Source organism: Stegastes partitus, unplaced genomic scaffold (genome assembly GCF_000690725.1).
Source record: "Stegastes partitus isolate 25-593 unplaced genomic scaffold, Stegastes_partitus-1.0.2 Scaffold2457, whole genome shotgun sequence".
Lineage (NCBI taxonomy): Eukaryota > Metazoa > Chordata > Actinopteri > Pomacentridae > Stegastes > Stegastes partitus.
The window spans coordinates 9,397-26,987 of record NW_007580188.1 but is presented as its reverse complement, the minus strand read 5'-3'; the positions used below and the strand labels follow the sequence as shown (position 1 = coordinate 26,987).

General features: G+C 42.3%; 4 protein-coding genes across 5 annotated transcripts; 3 read left to right on the top strand and 1 right to left on the bottom strand.

Moving 5' to 3' along the window:
* Positions 1–984: 984 nt before the first annotated feature.
* On the bottom strand, positions 985–7,230 carry lgals8b (galectin 8b). Of its 2 annotated transcripts, XM_008305263.1 has the most exons (8): positions 7,075–7,230; positions 6,730–6,818; positions 4,516–4,726; positions 4,304–4,423; positions 4,176–4,202; positions 3,606–3,694; positions 3,320–3,485; positions 985–2,198 (listed from the first exon to the last, which is right to left on the bottom strand). In XM_008305263.1, the coding sequence occupies exons 1-8, from the start codon at positions 7,138–7,140 to the stop codon at positions 2,049–2,051; spliced, it is 918 nt and encodes a 305-aa protein (XP_008303485.1). In that variant the 5' UTR covers positions 7,141–7,230; the 3' UTR covers positions 985–2,048. The 2 variants fall into 2 exon arrangements, with proteins under 2 accessions (XP_008303485.1, XP_008303486.1); XM_008305264.1 differs by lacking the exon at positions 7,075–7,230 and having other exon boundaries at positions 4,516–4,751; positions 6,730–6,795.
* Positions 7,231–8,235: 1,005 nt separating this feature from the next.
* LOC103375070 (interferon alpha-inducible protein 27-like protein 2A) lies at positions 8,236–10,438 on the top strand. The gene is made up of 4 exons (XM_008305262.1): positions 8,236–8,335; positions 8,451–8,480; positions 8,682–8,843; positions 10,125–10,438. The coding sequence occupies exons 1-4, from the start codon at positions 8,326–8,328 to the stop codon at positions 10,211–10,213; spliced, it is 291 nt and encodes a 96-aa protein (XP_008303484.1). The 5' UTR covers positions 8,236–8,325; the 3' UTR covers positions 10,214–10,438.
* A 2,255-nt stretch (positions 10,439–12,693) lies between these two features.
* On the top strand, positions 12,694–14,077 carry LOC103375068 (interferon alpha-inducible protein 27-like protein 2A). The gene is made up of 4 exons (XM_008305259.1): positions 12,694–12,770; positions 13,322–13,354; positions 13,474–13,635; positions 13,819–14,077. The coding sequence occupies exons 1-4, from the start codon at positions 12,761–12,763 to the stop codon at positions 13,899–13,901; spliced, it is 288 nt and encodes a 95-aa protein (XP_008303481.1). The 5' UTR covers positions 12,694–12,760; the 3' UTR covers positions 13,902–14,077.
* Positions 14,078–14,426: 349 nt separating this feature from the next.
* LOC103375069 (interferon alpha-inducible protein 27-like protein 2A) lies at positions 14,427–15,547 on the top strand. Its single transcript, XM_008305260.1, has 4 exons — positions 14,427–14,455; positions 14,559–14,588; positions 14,703–14,864; positions 15,222–15,547. Exons 1-4 carry the CDS (start codon positions 14,446–14,448, stop codon positions 15,305–15,307), a joined length of 288 nt encoding a protein of 95 aa, XP_008303482.1. The 5' UTR covers positions 14,427–14,445; the 3' UTR covers positions 15,308–15,547.
* Positions 15,548–17,591: the final 2,044 nt, after the last annotated feature.

Sequence of the window (17,591 nt, the reverse complement as noted above, 5' to 3'; positions counted from 1 at the left end):
GTGGGTGCCTTAATGGGACAATAACCATTTATTTAGCAAAAAAAAAGGTGAAAGTTCACTGCCTGGCCTGGGTGGTCGAGCACACTTTAGTTCTCTTGTACCACCTTGTGGCTGAACGGGGGTACTGCAATTAACAGTGCATTTGCCAAACAAGAAGATGTAAGTTAACCAGAGATGGCAAAAGTACTCCATTCTTTACTTAAGTAGATGTAGAGATACTTGTGTAAAAATGGACTCTGGTAAAAGCAGAAGTACTGATTCAACTCCTTTGCTCAAGTAAAAGTAACAAAGTACAGGTTCGATGATGCGCGATGCCTCTTTTGATAACTCTGCAAAACAAAGAAAGTTTTAAGCACACAAAATAGGATTGTTTTCATCCTTTAAGAACCTGCACAGTGCTGCTACAGAGAAACACAATCGCTGGACAGGTTTCCAGTAATCAACATGGAAATCTCTTCATCTCTTCGCGACTACCAAACTCTTTTATTGAGCCGCAGCAGAAGCTGGATCTCGAAGTTCTCTGAATGAAGACGGGCCGGGCTGTGTTGAGCTTCAGTGACAAATCGCACACTGCTGGGAAAGACAAAGACGTTTGTTGTTACGTCGTTTACGTCATGTCGTCATCCGCGGAAGCTGAAACAAGTAACGAGCCAGTTTTGAGAATGTAAGGAGTAGAAAGTAGAGATATTTGTGTTCAAATGTAGGGAGTAAAAGGAAAAAGTTGTCAGAAAATTTAATACTCAAGTAAAGTACAGATACCTGAAGTATTTGTACTTTGTTAACCAAGTGCAGACGCCTACATTCTGACTTTTCAAGCATGTATCTTAAAGTTGTTGTAACCAAAGTTTTGTGTTTTAGCAGTTATGAGTACATGTAACCTGAAATATGCTGCTCTGCTCTGCTTCCATAGATTTACCAGGACGCAAACCATCTGCGCTGTGGCCCAGTAGCAAAAAACTTAAGCAAACAACCCAGACAAAATGATAATAGCAACACATTTATTTATTATTAAATAATGTATGATACATAGGGAATTCTTTCCATACATTTATTTATTTTTTTTTTACAATCATTACAATAGAAAATGCCTTAATGACAATCCTACATTCGTTAGTCTTTTTTCATTTTGGAGTAGGACTGATCACTGATTGCAGCAGTGAGACGAGAGATGGTCACAGATGCAAGACTGGACTATATTCTATAGATTTAATACAGATCGCAAAATGTCATTTGTTAGGTTTGCTGAAATGTTGTCGACCCTGTAACTGCGCTGTGCTTGAGTCCTGTTGCAGCATCACATGGTAAGTTCTTAAATCAGGTGCGTGGGACACTATCGTACGTTAAAGAATCCTGAAGATGGCAACAGACTGGTTAATAAATGAAACACTGGGTGGGTTAAAAATGAAAATTCAGAGGCAGATTTCTTTTTTGTTTGTTTAAAAAGAAATACCATCACGTTGTAAAAATGAGAAATGTTTGGATTTTTTTTTTTAATTAGCTGTACAATAAATTTACAGTGATTAGTCTTTTGCTGGACGTCGCTCCAAAAACAATGGAGCCCTCCTGTTTCATTTGTTGTCTGACTGTCTTATAATGTACATATAAGCAAAGCCAGTGCTGAAGTGCTTATTAACATTTACATATATTTCCTGTTTGACCTAAACAGGCTGAATCACAGCAGAGATGCACTAGAGACAGAATAAGAAATGATCCAGGGACACCTAACTTGTAAACAGTCATGGCGGCTCGCGGCCTGATGCTCCAGCACAGCTTTCTCTCATGCATCAGTCCTCCTGAAAAGGGGCTGAAAAGATTTACTCCGCGGCAGGACCTGTCCATGGCCTTTGGTCAATGAGAATGCTAGAGTAGCTTAAAATTTAATGACCAATGGTTGCTGCAGGACTAACCTGACCCCACATTCAAACCTGAAGTCAGCTCAGGGTTCGCCACCTTCCATCGTCTGGGTCATTGTGGCTAAGCTAATTTAGCACTGATAACCGGAACGCAATAGTGTCGGTGACACTTAATTTCTGTGCGGAGTTCCCGCGTCACCACAGCTTCACGTCGGTGAGCTCCAGGTCGCCCATGATCTCCAGCTGGTCGATGCTGCTCAGGTCCTGCACCCGATGTCTGAACTCAAACAAGTGTGAGCCGTTCACCGCCAGCTTGAACTGGTGAGGCTGACACAGGAGGAGGATCTGAGAGGAGAGGTCAGATACAGAACACGTGATGATGAATGTTAGATGACAAACTTCACATGCTTCTTGGGAACTTTTTGTTCATGGCTGTATGTTGCTAGAACTTCAAAAAGTTTCCCTACACTTGTAAAGATTGTGTGTATCACGGCAGTCTTGAGTTTCCAATGACTCTGAATTTTCTATCACACAATCATTGAAACTTATTCGTCTTTGTCACAATAAGACAATCTTGCTTTTTTTTTGTTTCATAGATTTAGTACAGGTCTTCTGGAAATATCACAAAATCTGCTGCGTCAAACATATGAACACAGCAACTTGAATGATGTTGTGTTACTCAGAATGACCTCTCTTGACCTTCACTAGCGGGTGATAACTTGTGTTTCTTCTTCAGCGACACAACATGCACTTCATATTTTTACAAACATCGTTGAAATGGCTCTAAATGAGTTTCCTGCCTTGTTCAAGTCAACGATTTGCTTCTTCAGATCTTTGCTGAGCTCCTCAGACGCTCCCACTGTAGCGTTTGTTGCCGAGTCTAACGAGTGTATCAAACGGGCCTTATCTAAATTCGCTCAGAGGAGTCAACAGCTGTAGTCGATCGTAATCACTTAGGACAGGGGTGTCCAATCCTGGTCCTTGAGGGCCACAGTCCTGCATGTTTTAGATGTTTCCCTCTTCCAACACACCTGATTCAAATGATCAGCTCATCATCAAGCTCTGCAGAAGCCTGATAACGATCCTGATCATTTGAATCAGGTGTGTTGGAAGAGGGAAACATCTAAAACATGCAGGACTGTGGCCCTTGAGGACCAGGATTGGCCACCCCTGACTTAGGAGAAGTTAAGAGGCCATGCCACGAAGAAAATTTAACACAACTGTCTTCATCACCAAACCTTTTGCCGTATGTTTATGTCTGACTCAGCAGATTTCGTCATATTTCCAGAAAACCTGGAATAAATCTACAAAAAGCATGATTGTTTCGCATGGAGTCTGAGCTATGGGAGTCACTGGAAACTCAAGACTGTCATGATATACATGGTCTTCTTTACACTTTTACTCACGACCGTCCTTTACAGCTGCACACGAGAGCAGAATTCACGCTTCAAAGTTGTGATTCCTACCTCAAAGTACTCCCCCGACGAGAAGGGAAAGAAGGGCAGCTCCCGCTCCTCCTGACCCCACGACTCACTCAGGTACGAGTTCCTGATGAACACGCCGGACTTCATGCGGGGGTTCAGGTGCAGAGCGATGTTCTCCGTCCTGCTGTTGCGGAGGTTCACCGTGAAACTGGAAGAAAAGGTGCAGTAAAAAAGGTAAACGATTTTTCTGTTTTAAGCCCAGCGTGGAAAGGAGAGCAAACAAGATGTAGTTTTGTTTGTTATATCATGAGGAACTGCATCACTTTACCTGTGAGGATACATGCTGACCTGGCCTTTTATCGTGATGTGCTGCCCTGGGTTCAGTCCTTTGAGTATGCTGCCTTTGTAAGGGAGGCTCTGGAATGACAACACAAGCTTCTTTCCATATGATGTACATGTTATCAATAAGGAGAACATTTACTAGTATGAAATGTGCAGATTATTGGATTCTTGCTGTGTTCCTGGACCTCAGCAGTTATTCTATTGACTGCAAAATAAAAAAACACATAATAGTATATAGCGCTTTTCTACCTTAGCAGCACTCAAAGCACTTTCACACACACATTCATACACACTAATGGCGACCGAGCTGCCATGCAAGGTGCTGCCTGCCATTGGGAGCAACTTTGGGTTCAGGGTCTTGCCCAAGGACACTTGGACTGTGGAGGGACGGGGGGGGATCGAACCGCCAACCTGCTCTACCACCTGAGCCACAGCCGCCCTAATAATATAATAAGTGCTTTAAAAGTCTGCTGAGCTAACAAAGACTCATTTAGGAGATGTGATCCAGTTTGAGACAGAGCGGTTTTATGTCAATGACGTAAAAGGAAAGACTCACCAAGTCACCTGATTCTGAATATATTGCCTTAGAGGGAGAGAAGACATTTAGAAAAATGATTACATTTCTGTTTTCAATTGAACAGAGTTATGAAAGAAAAAAATAAAGGAAGTTGTTAATGCACGTACTGAGTTGGGGATGTAGCCAACAGCGTGCACCCTGACTTTCCCCGAAACAGAAAACGTGTCGACCCTGTTGAGGGGGATTTTGTGCTTGTATTCCAGCAGGTGAGTTCCATTTACTGCCACCTAGAGGGGAAGGAAGAGTCATTTATTATCCACTGGTAATTGAATTAGCGCGCACTTCTGTCTGACGTCCTCACCAGCGCGGGGTCACCGACCTTAAAGACGTCCTCGTGCACCAGGACGATGGTCTCGAAGGGGGCTCCGCGTTTGTAGGGCAGCTGGTGGAGCGTCTCCTCTTTGCCCCAGTTCTCCTGCAGCAGGGAGTTGCACACCACACAGGGCGAGCCTTTGAAGCGAGCGCTGAAGTGGAGGGCGACGTCAGAGCGCGGCTTGGTGCTGCAGCCGCTCGACAGGTCGATCTGAAACCTGCGGAGAGGAGCGCACACTTGGGCTGGGTCACCGACGGTAGCGGAGAGGAAGGACGGGTCCCAGAGAGTTACAAGTTCATTGCATGTCAGTGGGGGTTTGTGGTAGTTTGATGAAGTGCAGATTTGTAGAGTGATGGAGTGAAGGAGAATATAAACGCTGGCAGGCCCGGCCTTTCCTTTATGGAGGGCCATTTTTAAAGCTGTAGTTTAGACTTTTATTTATGACACAATCAACGAGGCAGACTGTTAGTTCAGCTCCAAGTGTGATGCAGTCTGAGAGTTCACCTTCAGCTGGACACTTACTATGCATGACCTGTTGCAGTCCTCCAGGTGGAGTTACAGGTGAGCTAAAATTCCTCCAAACTAATCCTGTGTCCTTCTAGATTGGAAAGTGATCGGACAGGTTGGAAACTTTAATAACAACTACGTCTCCTTTACCTCCGACAATCACTGGGAGTATCTGTAATGCTGCCGTACTGCAATGAAAGACCGGAGAGCTTCTGATTTCCAACAACTTAATACAGATAGCACTGAAGTCGTGTTTATTGGTCCATATTTATAGTGAAGTCACCTCCAACCTTGGACCGCTACTACTGAATCACAAACCTGAGAGTTGCTTATGATCAAAACACATCAAGACTCTTGTTCAACGCCTTCTGCCAAAGTCAAACTCCCTAAAACGTTGCTGAACAGTTCATCCAAACCCTCCTTTCCTCCCACCTGGACCACTGCAGCTCACGATACACTCGCCTGAAAGATGCAGCATTTGACTGGTTACAGTTGATTCAAAACGGAGCAGCAGGATTACTCACAAACACTCCAGAAAACTTACTCTGGCTCCCCATTCGGCTCAGAAGTCAATTCAAAGTTCTCTTGATTACTCTGAAATCACCCCGCTCTGCATCTCAGAACTTTTTACACTTTATTCTGCACCAAGATCAGAGAATCTATTACTGCTAAGAGCTCCATAGTCCAGGTTTAGAACAGAGGAGGTCCCCGACACTCTGAGCAAGCCTCAGTTCAGAAACACACTGAGACATTCAGGCATTTGTGTGACATCTTATCCTGTTTCTTAAAGTTTCACTGTCTTTACTAATGTTTTCCTCTTTTAATGTTTTACTGTGAGCGCCGTCGCCTCACAGATGGAAGATTCCTGATTTGCATCCCGCCCAGGATCTTTCTGAGTGGAGTCTCCATGTTCTCCCCGTGCAGCGTGGGTTCTCTCCGGGTTCTCCGGCTTCCTCTCACACGGTCCAAAAACATGTTGAGGTTAATTGGTGATTCTAAATTGTCCGTAGGTGTGAATGTGAGTGTGCTTGGTTGTCTGTCTCTAAGTGTAGCCCTGTGATAGACTGGTGACCTGTCCAGGGTGTCCCCTAGGTCAGCTGGGATAGACTCCAGCCCCCCATGACCCTAGTGAGGACTAAGTGGTGTATAGATGATGGATGGCTGTTTTGTAAAGCAGCTTGTAGCTCCACTTTAATAAGGTGCAATAGAAATAAAGTTTACTATTATTGACCACTCACAGTGACATCATGTCAGTAATGTTGCTCCACTGTGTTCACAGACCAGGTTTTTCCCAAAGCGACGGTGCCACAGATTTCCATCCATCCAACACTAACTAAAGCCGGAGCACCCGGAGGACTCAGGCACGGGGAGAACATAGAAACTCCACACAGGAAGGCCGACCAACAGGTTCAAACTCTGAACCTTCTTCTCCCCAGAGATGTTCACTTCAGCTTGTTAATGTACATTTTGTTAAATAATAATAAAATAATACACATTTAACCCATTTTCAAGATGCACCCAAACACTGTCTCGGTCATTTTTAGCCGACAAAAGCATGCATGTGAATAAGGGATCACATGAAAACTAAAACCAGTATGAAGCAGGCATCACAGAGAGAAGAAGTTTTTCCAGGTGAAACATTACAACGCTGCAGGTCTACTAATAACATCGCGTCCATAAGGTGGCGCCTCTGTCATGTAAACCAAATCTTACCTGTCAGCATCTGGGGGCACGGTGCCCTGGATGATGATGATCTCCCCGGGGTGCAGGCCTCCAGGTATGGGCCCAGTGTAGGGGATCACCTGGAGCACAGAGTTAGGATCAGTGGGTGTCTGCACTGACACTTGGACTGAAGGTGAGGGAGCTCGAATGCAACACGGACTGGCTCAGAACGCACATTTTAACCGCCGGACACCTGAGTGTGCTTCAGCTGGATTAGAAACTACATGAGGGTGCACTGAGCCCTGCCTGATGCCATCGCAGGGCTGATGGAGATGATAATAATACTGTTATTATTAATATTGATGATAATAATAATAATAATAATCCCCCTCTTACCGGATTCAGAACAGTGTGTTTCGCATTTGCCACAGACATCGGGCTCCCTGTGTCACACTGCGACATGCAGCTGTGCGGACAGACGGTGTGTTTCTGCGGCAAACTGGACCGGGCTGGAGCTCTCCTGCGCTACACGGGGATGATGGCAGTGGGCATCTTTCTCTCCATCAGCCATGAACGTCTGGCGCATGCGTAAATCCTACCATGTGATCAGATCCGCTGGATGAGTTGAAGAGCAACACGGGCCTGTTTTCACTTTCGCGTTTATTGTTACTGGAAGCTGTTGCTCGACTTTTATTTTCCTAACAGGGCGAAGGGAGGGGAAAAAAATATAACTGAACCGTTTTCTGCCAACATTATGATCACAAATGCGATTGCTGTGGAAATGATGTCGGAAATATCTGTGTTGCCTCACCTGTGATCTGTTTAGGTTTGCTTGAGGAGCGTTTTTCGTGAAATAAGAAGCTGTATTTTAAATATTTAACCATCTCAACCCCAGAATTCCTCCAAAAATAGCCCAAAATACAACATTTATCAGAGTCAGAAGCTGGAAAAACAGAATTAGTCATCAGATTGTCAACTTCCCCACGGTTCTTGAATGTAACGTGCTTGAATTAATTTTTATTTTAGGTCACTTTTTTTTAAATCGCCAAAAATCAACAGTTTCTTCGAACCAGATAATGTTTAAATAGAAAAATTCTGCGCTCCTTAACACATCCGTGAAGCTATAAATGACTCGTCTGTGAGGAACAGTCACGTGACAAAAATTCAAAGAGTTTTGAGCTGAACTGGATGTGTTTACACGGAGCAGATAGGAGACAAGTATGGAAACTAGCTAAAAAAATATCTTTACAGTCAACATTTATTAGTACTGGTAACACTTGTGGGCATTTGGAAAATATTGTAGCCTTTATATCGATTGCAGTTTATTTTTTAACTTTTGTAATATAAATAATTAAAATAATGTAACTTAAAAAAAAAAAAAAAAAGATTTATGGCGCTAAAAAATTAAAAAAAAAAAAAGTTACAGGAGCGAAAAATAAAAACTAAAATACTGTCAATAAACTAGTTCAGAAGGTTACAGTAAAATTATATGACGACTTTCGTTTTCCGTTATTCGGTGACAAAGCTCAAAGGCCGCCGTGACGCAGCTTCTTATAGATACCGGAAGTGATTGTGGCTGTAGTTTTAATCACTGCAGAAGGCAGCTGTGTTGAGAAGAAATTCAGCCGAGTCCGACGAGAAGACAACATGGGTCTTTGTGAGTATTTTAGACTCCAAAAAAATCTGTAAAACTCAGGGAACCTTTCCTAATTTGAAAGCATACTGATCTACTTAATGCTTACTTACATCATGGCTTTTCTTTTGTGTTTCAGGGACTGTTGCTGCCATGACAGCAGGGGCGGGTATGGATCGTTTTCATCAAATTTTAAAACACGATAATATATATATATATATAAATAACAATAATAGAAATTATATGTATATATATATGTGTGTAATTTCTATTATTGTTATTTTTTATTTGTTTTAATGAAGCATTTTCTGTGCTCCATCATTCGTGGTTGCCGTCATAACAAACTTGCTGTGTTGTCGTCCATGTACAGTGGGTGCAGTGGCCCTGGTTCCTGTTGCTCTGGGAGCCGTAGGTTTCACCTCAGCTGGAATCGCAGCAGGGTCCTGGGCAGCAAGTATGATGTCGTCTGCAGCTGCTGCTAACGGAGGAGGGGTGGCAGCAGGGAGTCTGGTGGCTGTTTTGCAGTCAGCAGGTATTTTTAGTTAGTCTACTACGTGAAATCTTACTTGGTCATGACATGTAGAGTCACCCAACTGAGAAAAAAGCTTTCAGCTGACTTCTTCAGAAGCCCCTGATTTTTGTTTATTAGTATATTTAATGAAACCATGTGAAGTGTTCCCTTCATACAGTACATAGGAGTGAATATAAGTCATTTTGACCACCAGCCACCAAATGGTGATCTGGCTTTTGAAAGTTTAACCAAAATGTTTTTTGTTTTTTTTTAAGTTTTCTTTCCTGAATTATCAGAAAACAGTCGACACGTTCAGGGTTTTGATGCTTGTTTCTATGACTCTATGTCATAGAAATGAAACTGGTGCAGTTTTCCATATCTCGTTGTTGAAGCTCAAAGTTGGTTCCGGAAAAAAAGTTTGATTACCACACCAAGAGTGGATGTGATTTGGTTGCAGTTTTTAGCCGAGCTCAAACATGTTTTTCACCCTTCAAAATTTCATGTTGTTACCTCCCGTATATGTGAAGTTATGAGGACTCAGATATGCTGAGGAAAAAAGCAAATAAGGCGTGGTGTTTTGATCTCAGTGGTTTTGACTGTAGCTTTATGATTGCTGAAGACTGGGAAAACATTACAAGACGTAATGAATATCTTTGTCTGCCGAGTCATGTAGATGATGAGTCAGATTTTCAGCAGCAACATGAATCCAAAGGACCCCACCCATGTTGTGTTAAAGGTCCTGACTGATGGTGGTGGTAACAGTGTGGGACATGATTTCTTGGTGCATTTGAGGCCCAATAAAATGACTCTTGGTTTGAATGCTTTAGCCCACAGTTTTGCTGGTGACAAGAAACTGGATCAGGATGGTTCTAGGTAGACGGGAAAGATCACAAGGGCATGAAGACAAAATAAAAACTCAGAGATCACAAGATAATGTCAGCGCTGGCAAATTGTTTAATGAGTTAAGTAACGCAGGCAGACAATGCTTACTTCATTAATGCATCCAAGCACTAGTTTTTTTTTTTTTTTTTTTAAGGTATTCAGACGTAGAATCTAATGCAGTACACGCTATGACAGGCTGAGCGGTGCAGAGTTAGGAGTGGTGATTTCAGGTGACCACAGCATGAATGTACAGCTGACGTGTTGTGCTACAGAATCTCAGAGATCATAGTACAAATAACAGATTGTGTTGAGAGCAAAGGTTGGCAGTATCGGTATGATGCTGCAAACAAAATAATATAATTGGTGAGTGTTAACCTCAATCAGATCTAATAATGTGATTTTTTTTTTTTTTTTCTGCAGGTGCAGCTGGAATTTCAACCGCCACCACCGCAGGCCTGGCCTCCGCTGGGGCTGGTGTTGGAGCAGTAGCAGGACGGCTGATTAAATGAATTTAAATGAATTTTAAGCAGGCCAAATGGAGGAATATGATTGATCGTATTATTGCAAATTGTTTTTCACTTACTGATCAGCACTTTGGTGATCCCTAACATTTCTGTAGTGAATCTGTCATCTTTTAAATAATGTGGAGGATTTTGTGTCGACTGATTGAAATAAAAATCTTGTTCAATAACTTTATTTCAATGCAATAAAGTGAATTGAACAGAAATGTAAAATGTGTGTCCCAGATATTGAGGTTGTTTTGACTGAATGTAACTGAGACTGAGTGAAATCGAGATCAAACATTTCTCATGTACTTTTCCAACTTTTATTCATACAAAAAAAGTTAAAGCAGTATTTTTTTATTTATTTTTTGCTCTGTACTGAAACTGTTTCTGACAACTTCAACAGTAATAGTTGCATCCATCCATCCATCATCTATACACCGCTTAATCCTCACTAGAGTCGTGGGGGGCTGGAGTCTATCCCAGCTGACTCAGGGCGAAGGCAGGGGACACCCTGGACAGGTCACCAGTCTATCACAGGGCTACACTAGACAACCAAGCACACTCACATTCACACCTACGGACAATTTAGAATCACCAATTAACCTCAACATGTTTTTGGACCTTGTGGAAGCCAGAGAATATAGAACATGCAACATCCACACAGAAAGATCCCGGGTGTCGCGATCCGGCGACCTTCTTTCTGCGAGGTAACGGTGCTAACCACCGCTCCACCTTGCAGCCCAAAAATCAACATAAAGAGGGAAAATATCTGGTGTTACTCATCTCCAGTGGTCTTCATACTTAAATGTTGTGACTGATGATGCTTGTTCTGATCCTTCCTGCTCACAGAAGTGTTTGAACAGTAGTAATCAGAATATTGCTGGTTAAAAGCAAATATTCTCTTCCACACCTGCTCTAACGTTAAAAATTCTAAACGCTACTGATGTCATTTACTAAAAACAATAGAAAGCAAGTTCCACTCAGGGCTGCAGGGTGGCGCAGTTGGTAGCCTCGCAGCAAGAAGGTCGCCAGTTCGCGTCCCGGTGGGGGCACCGAAATCTTTCTGTGTGGAGTTTGCATGTTCTCTCCGGGTTCTCCAGCTTCCTCCCACACAGTCCAAAAACATGTTGAGGTTAATTGGTGATTCTAAATTGTCCGTAGGTGTGAATGTGAGTGTGCTTGGTTGTCTGTCTCTAAGTGTAGCCCTGTGATAGACTGGTGACCTGTCCAGGGTGTCTCCTGCCTTCACCCTGAGTCAGCTGGGATAGACTCCAGCTCCCCATGACCCTAGTGAGGATTAAGCGGTGTATAGATGATGGATGGGATGGAAGTTCCACTCAAGTTTTTCTGTCCATGACTGATACTGTAATTTACAGTTTTGTTTCACTGGAGGTAGTTTCAAGCCTGGAACGCACTCATCCTAAAAGTGCAGAAAGCTGCAGCTAGTATCTCCCATATTACAGCGACGTTAGCTTCCCGTTACTGTCTCCCTATTGACGGGCCTTTTCCTGCCCCAATGTGCAATGTTCTACGCTACACCAAAACACTTTTGCCTTCACTTTCAGTTATCTGCTTGTCATTTGATTACTTCAAGCCTCATATCCGTCCCCGTTATTGTGCCAACGGGTCACAAGCAGGGCACGACTTTAATCACCTATCTCTAAAAAACAGACTGACAACTGCCTCAGACTTGGCACAGGGGTTATCAGGGGGCATTGGAGTTTCTGTGGCAGCTCAAGCAGTGTGAAGGATCGTATGTAACGCTGACCTCTACAAGTAAACCCCTTGCTTGCTGTTTGGTAAAAAAAAAAAATAAAATTGTAAGATTAAACTTTGCTAAAGGAAAGCAGAAGAAGCCCATGAACACATGCACCTACATGTATAGATACCGACCACAGCGAGTGCATCGTCCCGACAGTGAAACACGTCAGCAGGAGGGAAATAACACAGAGCTGCAAAAGGTGTTGAAGACAATTCTGGGTGATGCGATTGAGTCTATTTTCAAAATCAAAGGTGGACTTAAAGGTGGAGGATTTAGAAAATGAAAAGTTTGAATCTCAGTAATTAAAAAACTTTTATTTTGAGAATAAAAGTCCTGCTGTTCTGCTTAACAGTGGAGCCTGGTGCTTTCCCAGTCAGACCCACAGTGGCAACACCTCCTGAGCGAGGTTAGGATAGTTAAATGTGTGCTGTGGTGACTCATGTGATGTTTTACGTGGGACCATCACAATGGCCTCACCTGGTAATGATACAGAAACTTCATTGCCATGAGTAAATACATTTCATAATGGATATAAAGGGACGGAATGTGTGCTATGTTTGGGTGTTTGCAGGTCCTGTCCAACCCAATGCATGGGAGCGGCTGCTTACTGCAGTTTGTATTTCATGGAAAGTAATACTCATGGACAACATCTGAACATTAGAGGGCACCAGAGAGGCACTGGAGAGGAGTCAGTGATGCAGATCCTCCTACAGTTTCGTTTATCAAGAAACAGCTGATCCTCCTATATAAGGCCCAGTCCAGCGTCGGGCTCCTTATCCTTGAGGAAAATGGGTCTCTGTGAGTACAACTCTCTCTCTGACTTAAATACATTCATTTAAAGCTACCGTGTTGGAAATCTTTACATTCTCTCTGAATGTTCTTTTCTGGTTACACTTAGGATGTTATTCTTTTGTATATTTCATGGACTAAATGTGCGTTCTCTTACGTAGAGGTTTGTCTCTCATCCAGTCTTGCTTGTGTCAGGTGCAGAAGAAGCCTTTTCATGAAGGCCTTCATAGAATTACTCAGAATTCAAGATAAGGCTTCTAGTTGGAAATTACCTCAGACACTCGCTGAGTGTTTTCTTAGTGGATTCAGGCGTGATGACCTCAGCCCTTTTTGTTGCTTTGCTGGGAGGAGAATGAGAGACAAACTTACCAGTTAGATAGTGCGTAATCATGTTTCATCTTTCCTTTTGTCTTTCGGAGATCTTGCATGCACACGATAAAGTGGCAATAAAACTCTTAAAGAGATCTATTTCTTTGGAATTTACTTTACTTCAACCATCGCAGTAAACGTCAGCTGAGCTGCACATGGATGTTCATTTTTGTTTCTTTCTTCTGTTTCAGTAACAACTGGATTAGCTGTTGCAGCAGGCGCTGGTAAGACAGACGGCCTTTATGATTCACCTGTTGTGCTTTTTCACTTCAAAAATAATAATAATTACACGTGATGCTTTTTAAAGTGTCCTGATCACTTGATTCCTCTGTGTTCTTGTCAGGAGGAGCAGTGGTCGCTGCTCCTGTTGTTCTGGGAGCCGTAGGTTTCACCTCCGTTGGAATCGCAGCAGGCTCCTGGGCTGCAGGCATGATGTCGTCTGCTGCCATTGCTAACGGAGGAGGGGTGGCAGCAGGGAGTCTGGTGGCTGTTTTGCAGTCAGCAGGTAAAAAACATAATCAATGCTGTAATAATCAACTTTTTATTTACCAATAATTGCTCAGATCTATTCGTCTAATCCACCTTCAATGTAATAGCATGTCATAATGTCACACTGAGAACAAAGATTTCTTCTCTGTAGCTCAGTTGCTTGACGGCATTAATTAATATTCTGTTTTTGTGTGAATAGGCATGGCTGGTCTGGGTACGGCTGCCACTGCAGGCGTGGGCACTGCTGGAGGAGCGGTGGGACTTTTGGCTGCTCTCATCTGAGATCAAGCTGGAAATCATGAAGGAATAATATTTTTATTTTTTTAAACAATGTATTTGTGTTTGAAAATCGGAAAACAAATGCCAGCAATATCAGTGAAGTCCAACTTTATCTGTCAGTAAAGCAAAACTTGATTGAAATGTGAAGGAAAATAAAGTTTATCTTTTTGCAAAACACATTTATTTTGTCAAACTGTTCAAAATGAAGGATATCAATAAAGGAAATGATAAAAAAAAATCTGAACACTGTTTGGTTATTATTTTCTCTATATTGTATACAGTGTGGCTCTGTCTGTCTATCTGGAAAAAAATAATACTAAGAGGGGTTAACTTAATGCAGTTTCTATGCAGAAATAGTCCTTACATTTGTCTTTCTTCACATTTTCCTCTTAAAATGATGCCTTGCAGTCACAGTTTCTGCAGCTTTCTGGCTCTCTGCTGCCCTCTTCTGCTAAGATTATTACACAGTTTTGTTTCTCAAGAAATGAAACCTTACAGAGGTATAAAAGCTCAGTTCAGTGCAAGTTTGGTCAGAACAGGATAAGACATGGATCCTGGTGAGTCACTGTACAGCTCCCATGTACATGTGACACGTAGGAATTTCTGACATTCATCAGAGCAGCTGTCTCCAATGACATGTTTGTTCTTCTTGTGTTTCAGTGACAGCTGTGGCTGGTGCAGTGGGAGCAGGTAGGACAAAGCTGATGTGCAGGAGTTTAAAACCTTTGACCTGACTGGAGATGCACATTTGTTTCTTCATTTGTTTCGAATCACCTGTTGTGCTGTGTTCTCGTCCATGTGCAGTGGGTGCAGTGGCCGCTGCTCCTTTTGTTGTGGGAGCCGCTGGTTTCACCTCAGCTGGAATCGCAGCAGGCTCCTGGGCAGCAGGCATGATGTCTTCTGCTGCAGTTGCTAACGGAGGAGGGGTGGCGGCAGGGAGTCTGGTGGCTGTTTTGCAGTCAGCAGGTAAAAACCATAACTCAGTATGTTATCCTAGTTTTAAGTGTTGCTTGTAAAAGGTGATGCAATCAGTGCTGCAGCAGTAGTCAGAGGTGAACCATGTGACTTCTAACTTTCACAGCATCCTCTGAAGTGCAGCAACATCAAATTAACCTCCTGCACAACTTTCAAATTGTTACAACAGAAACTGAATTTGAAAAATAATTAATTTGGGTGTAGTTATGCAACACTGTCATGGCAGTTGTGTTGCTGTTTCATTCACTTCTTTGGAATAATCATTAACAAAAAGCTGCTTCTCTGATAGTGTGATCACATGTTTCACTGATCATGTGCAAATCCTCAAACGTGTCCAATCTGCTGTAGGTGCAGCGGGTCTGTCAGGAACTGCCAGTGCAGCCGTGGCTGGTGTCGGAGCAACAGTGGGATGGCTGGCAAGCTTCATCGGTTAAAAACACACCAGGAAATCAGCTGTTTCCTTTTTGGCAAAGTTACAAATCCTGTTACATTAATGAAGCAGCACTTCTGTGTTGGAAACTGTTGACATGTTTTAGTCGTGTATAGCTGACTCAGATTTGTGTTGATGTTTTGCTGTTTATGCAAATACTTTTACAGAACTGGATATCAGAATGTTACCACTGTTACGACCTGGCTCAATAAAAGGAGAGACACACCAAGTTTCAAAAATTAAAGCTTGTCTTTATTCCCTTAAATGATGTCAAATTTAAGCCAAACCAATACGGGGTTGTGAGAATACACAGAGTCAGTGGTGTGTGTGCGTGATGTATGCATGAATTATGTCTGTGCAAGTGTTGTCAATGCAAATGTCCTAAACAAAGAAACCAGATGCAAGACCTGTGGAGGGAAGCAGAGCAGAGAGAGATTAGACTGCAGTCAGCCCGTAAGTAAAAGAGGAACACACCGGGTGTTAGTTGGTGTGTGTACGTGATGTTTGAATGAATTATGTCTGTGCAAGTGTTGTAAATGCAAATGTCCTAAACAAAGACAGCTAACCCATGACCAGACCGATGCAATACCTGCGGAGGGAAGCAGACTAGAGAGAGATTAGGCTGCAGTCAGCCCTTAAGTAAAAGAGGAACACACCGGGTGCCACAGATGCTCCTGATGACCTCAAACAGCCGCTCACAGAACCAATAGCCAAACTATGCTTCAATAAAACGCTTGTAAAATGTTTACTGACACGTCGTCTTCTTTTGAGTCGATGCCACATGCATGTGCACATGTTCTACAAAACTTCAATCACTTTTGGGCCATTAATGGTAAAAACAAGCTTTTAGCTGTTGTGAGATTTTGGACTTTCCTACTTTAATGGTTAGTTCCTGATTTGGCTGTTTAGGAAAAAACTCAAGGAAATGTAACGTACGCTGCTTTTCCATACTTCACTGATGTAAAACTATATTAGACATTTTAGTCCAACCTGTAATTCTGTCTGCTTTCAAACTTGAGAACGCTCTAAAAGAGCTGCTTTTCTTTGCATCTGGATCACATTAAAAACTATTAGACCGGTCAAAGCTGGATTAGATTATGCCAGATATAAGACTTTATAAGATGCAGGCTCTGGTTTGGAAAAGCTTCATTCTGTTTCATTCTGAAGATTTCACTCTGTTTTGTTTTTTTCTTTCGTAGACCACATTGGAAAAGGTGTATATCCACCAAACTTTACGAGGAGCTCCAAAACATGCAAACAAAAACTTTCACTTTAAAAAATGCTGTGGTTAGTCAGCAAAACAATTCATTTTTGTTTGTTTCTGAGGGGTCATTTTTTAATGTCAGATATGGCATACTCACACAAAGGTGGGGACTTTACATTGCACCCGGAGAAAAGAGTCAGTTTTAGGATGTATGACACTCAACGCTGACTAAAAGAATGAGCCCAGAATGGCAAAAATCTGAAAATATAATTCAGAATATACAATATCAGCCATGTAGATTAAATACACTCTGATTATCAGTGAGATGCAATATTTAAAAAAAAGTAAAGATGTCATGAAAAGTCGCATCTTTAAGCACACGTTAACAAAAAACAAAGATGCAGAAGTCAGCTAGTGATACTTTGTGAACCACATGTCGTGTTCATGTAGAACACCTCTCAACAGGAAATACCTGATCACAAAAATGAAAAGTTGAAGGCTGCTTTGGTTCCTTAGAGTTAGTATGAAACAGTTCAAAGACCTCCATGATGCAAATGTTTAAACTTGGTTGTATCATAAATCAGTCCCCATCGTCCAAGTCATGATGTCCAGGACCACGGCATAGTTTTCTACACGAGTTCGAGAAAGTGAAAAATTGTTGTGAATGCATGTTTGAGGGAGCGGTCGAAACTACGCTGGCTTTTACGATTCGTTACTTCCTTGATCGTTAGTTCTGACTTTCTCATTAGAGACAGCCTGAACATCTCAGAAATGTTAAATATGTTCGTGGTGTTTTCTGTTTTGTCCATCACACACCTCCGGATTGTAGTTTGTCTCATTTGCATAACTGCACATTTACTACAAGTTTCCAAACAACAGAGCAGAAACCTGTTTGGTCCCGTTTCATTGGGTCGTAGTTCCTGTTTTGCGTTTTGTGCTCAAGTATGCTAACTCCCCTGAAATGAACAATATCTTTAAAAAACTAGCTTGTAAAATTTGACACTTTGGATCAACTGAAAGACTCTGTTAATATTTAATACCTTGGATGGGACTCCTGAGCAGCATTAAGTAGAACATAACTGAC

Excerpts from the sequence above, each read along its gene's own strand:
- LOC103375068 (XM_008305259.1), top strand. Across the intron at positions 13,355-13,473 it reads AGCTGTTGCAGCAGGCGCTG|GAGGAGCAGTGGTCGCTGCT; the intron begins GTAAGACAGACG and ends TGTTCTTGTCAG. Across the intron at positions 13,636-13,818 it reads GGCTGTTTTGCAGTCAGCAG|GCATGGCTGGTCTGGGTACG; the intron begins GTAAAAAACATA and ends TTGTGTGAATAG.
- LOC103375070 (XM_008305262.1), top strand. Across the intron at positions 8,481-8,681 it reads TGCCATGACAGCAGGGGCGG|TGGGTGCAGTGGCCCTGGTT; the intron begins GTATGGATCGTT and ends GTCCATGTACAG. Across the intron at positions 8,844-10,124 it reads GGCTGTTTTGCAGTCAGCAG|GTGCAGCTGGAATTTCAACC; the intron begins GTATTTTTAGTT and ends TTTTTTCTGCAG.
- lgals8b (XM_008305263.1), bottom strand. The coding sequence starts at position 7,140 with ATGTCGCAGTGTGACACAGGGAGCCCGATGTCTGTGGCAAATGCGAAA. Across the intron at positions 4,727-6,729 it reads GTGCCCCCAGATGCTGACAG|GTTTCAGATCGACCTGTCGA; the intron begins GTAAGATTTGGT and ends TCCTCTCCGCAG. Across the intron at positions 3,486-3,605 it reads GTCAGCATGTATCCTCACAG|TTTCACGGTGAACCTCCGCA; the intron begins GTAAAGTGATGC and ends CTTTTCTTCCAG.
- LOC103375069 (XM_008305260.1), top strand. Across the intron at positions 14,589-14,702 it reads GGCTGGTGCAGTGGGAGCAG|TGGGTGCAGTGGCCGCTGCT; the intron begins GTAGGACAAAGC and ends GTCCATGTGCAG. Across the intron at positions 14,865-15,221 it reads GGCTGTTTTGCAGTCAGCAG|GTGCAGCGGGTCTGTCAGGA; the intron begins GTAAAAACCATA and ends AATCTGCTGTAG.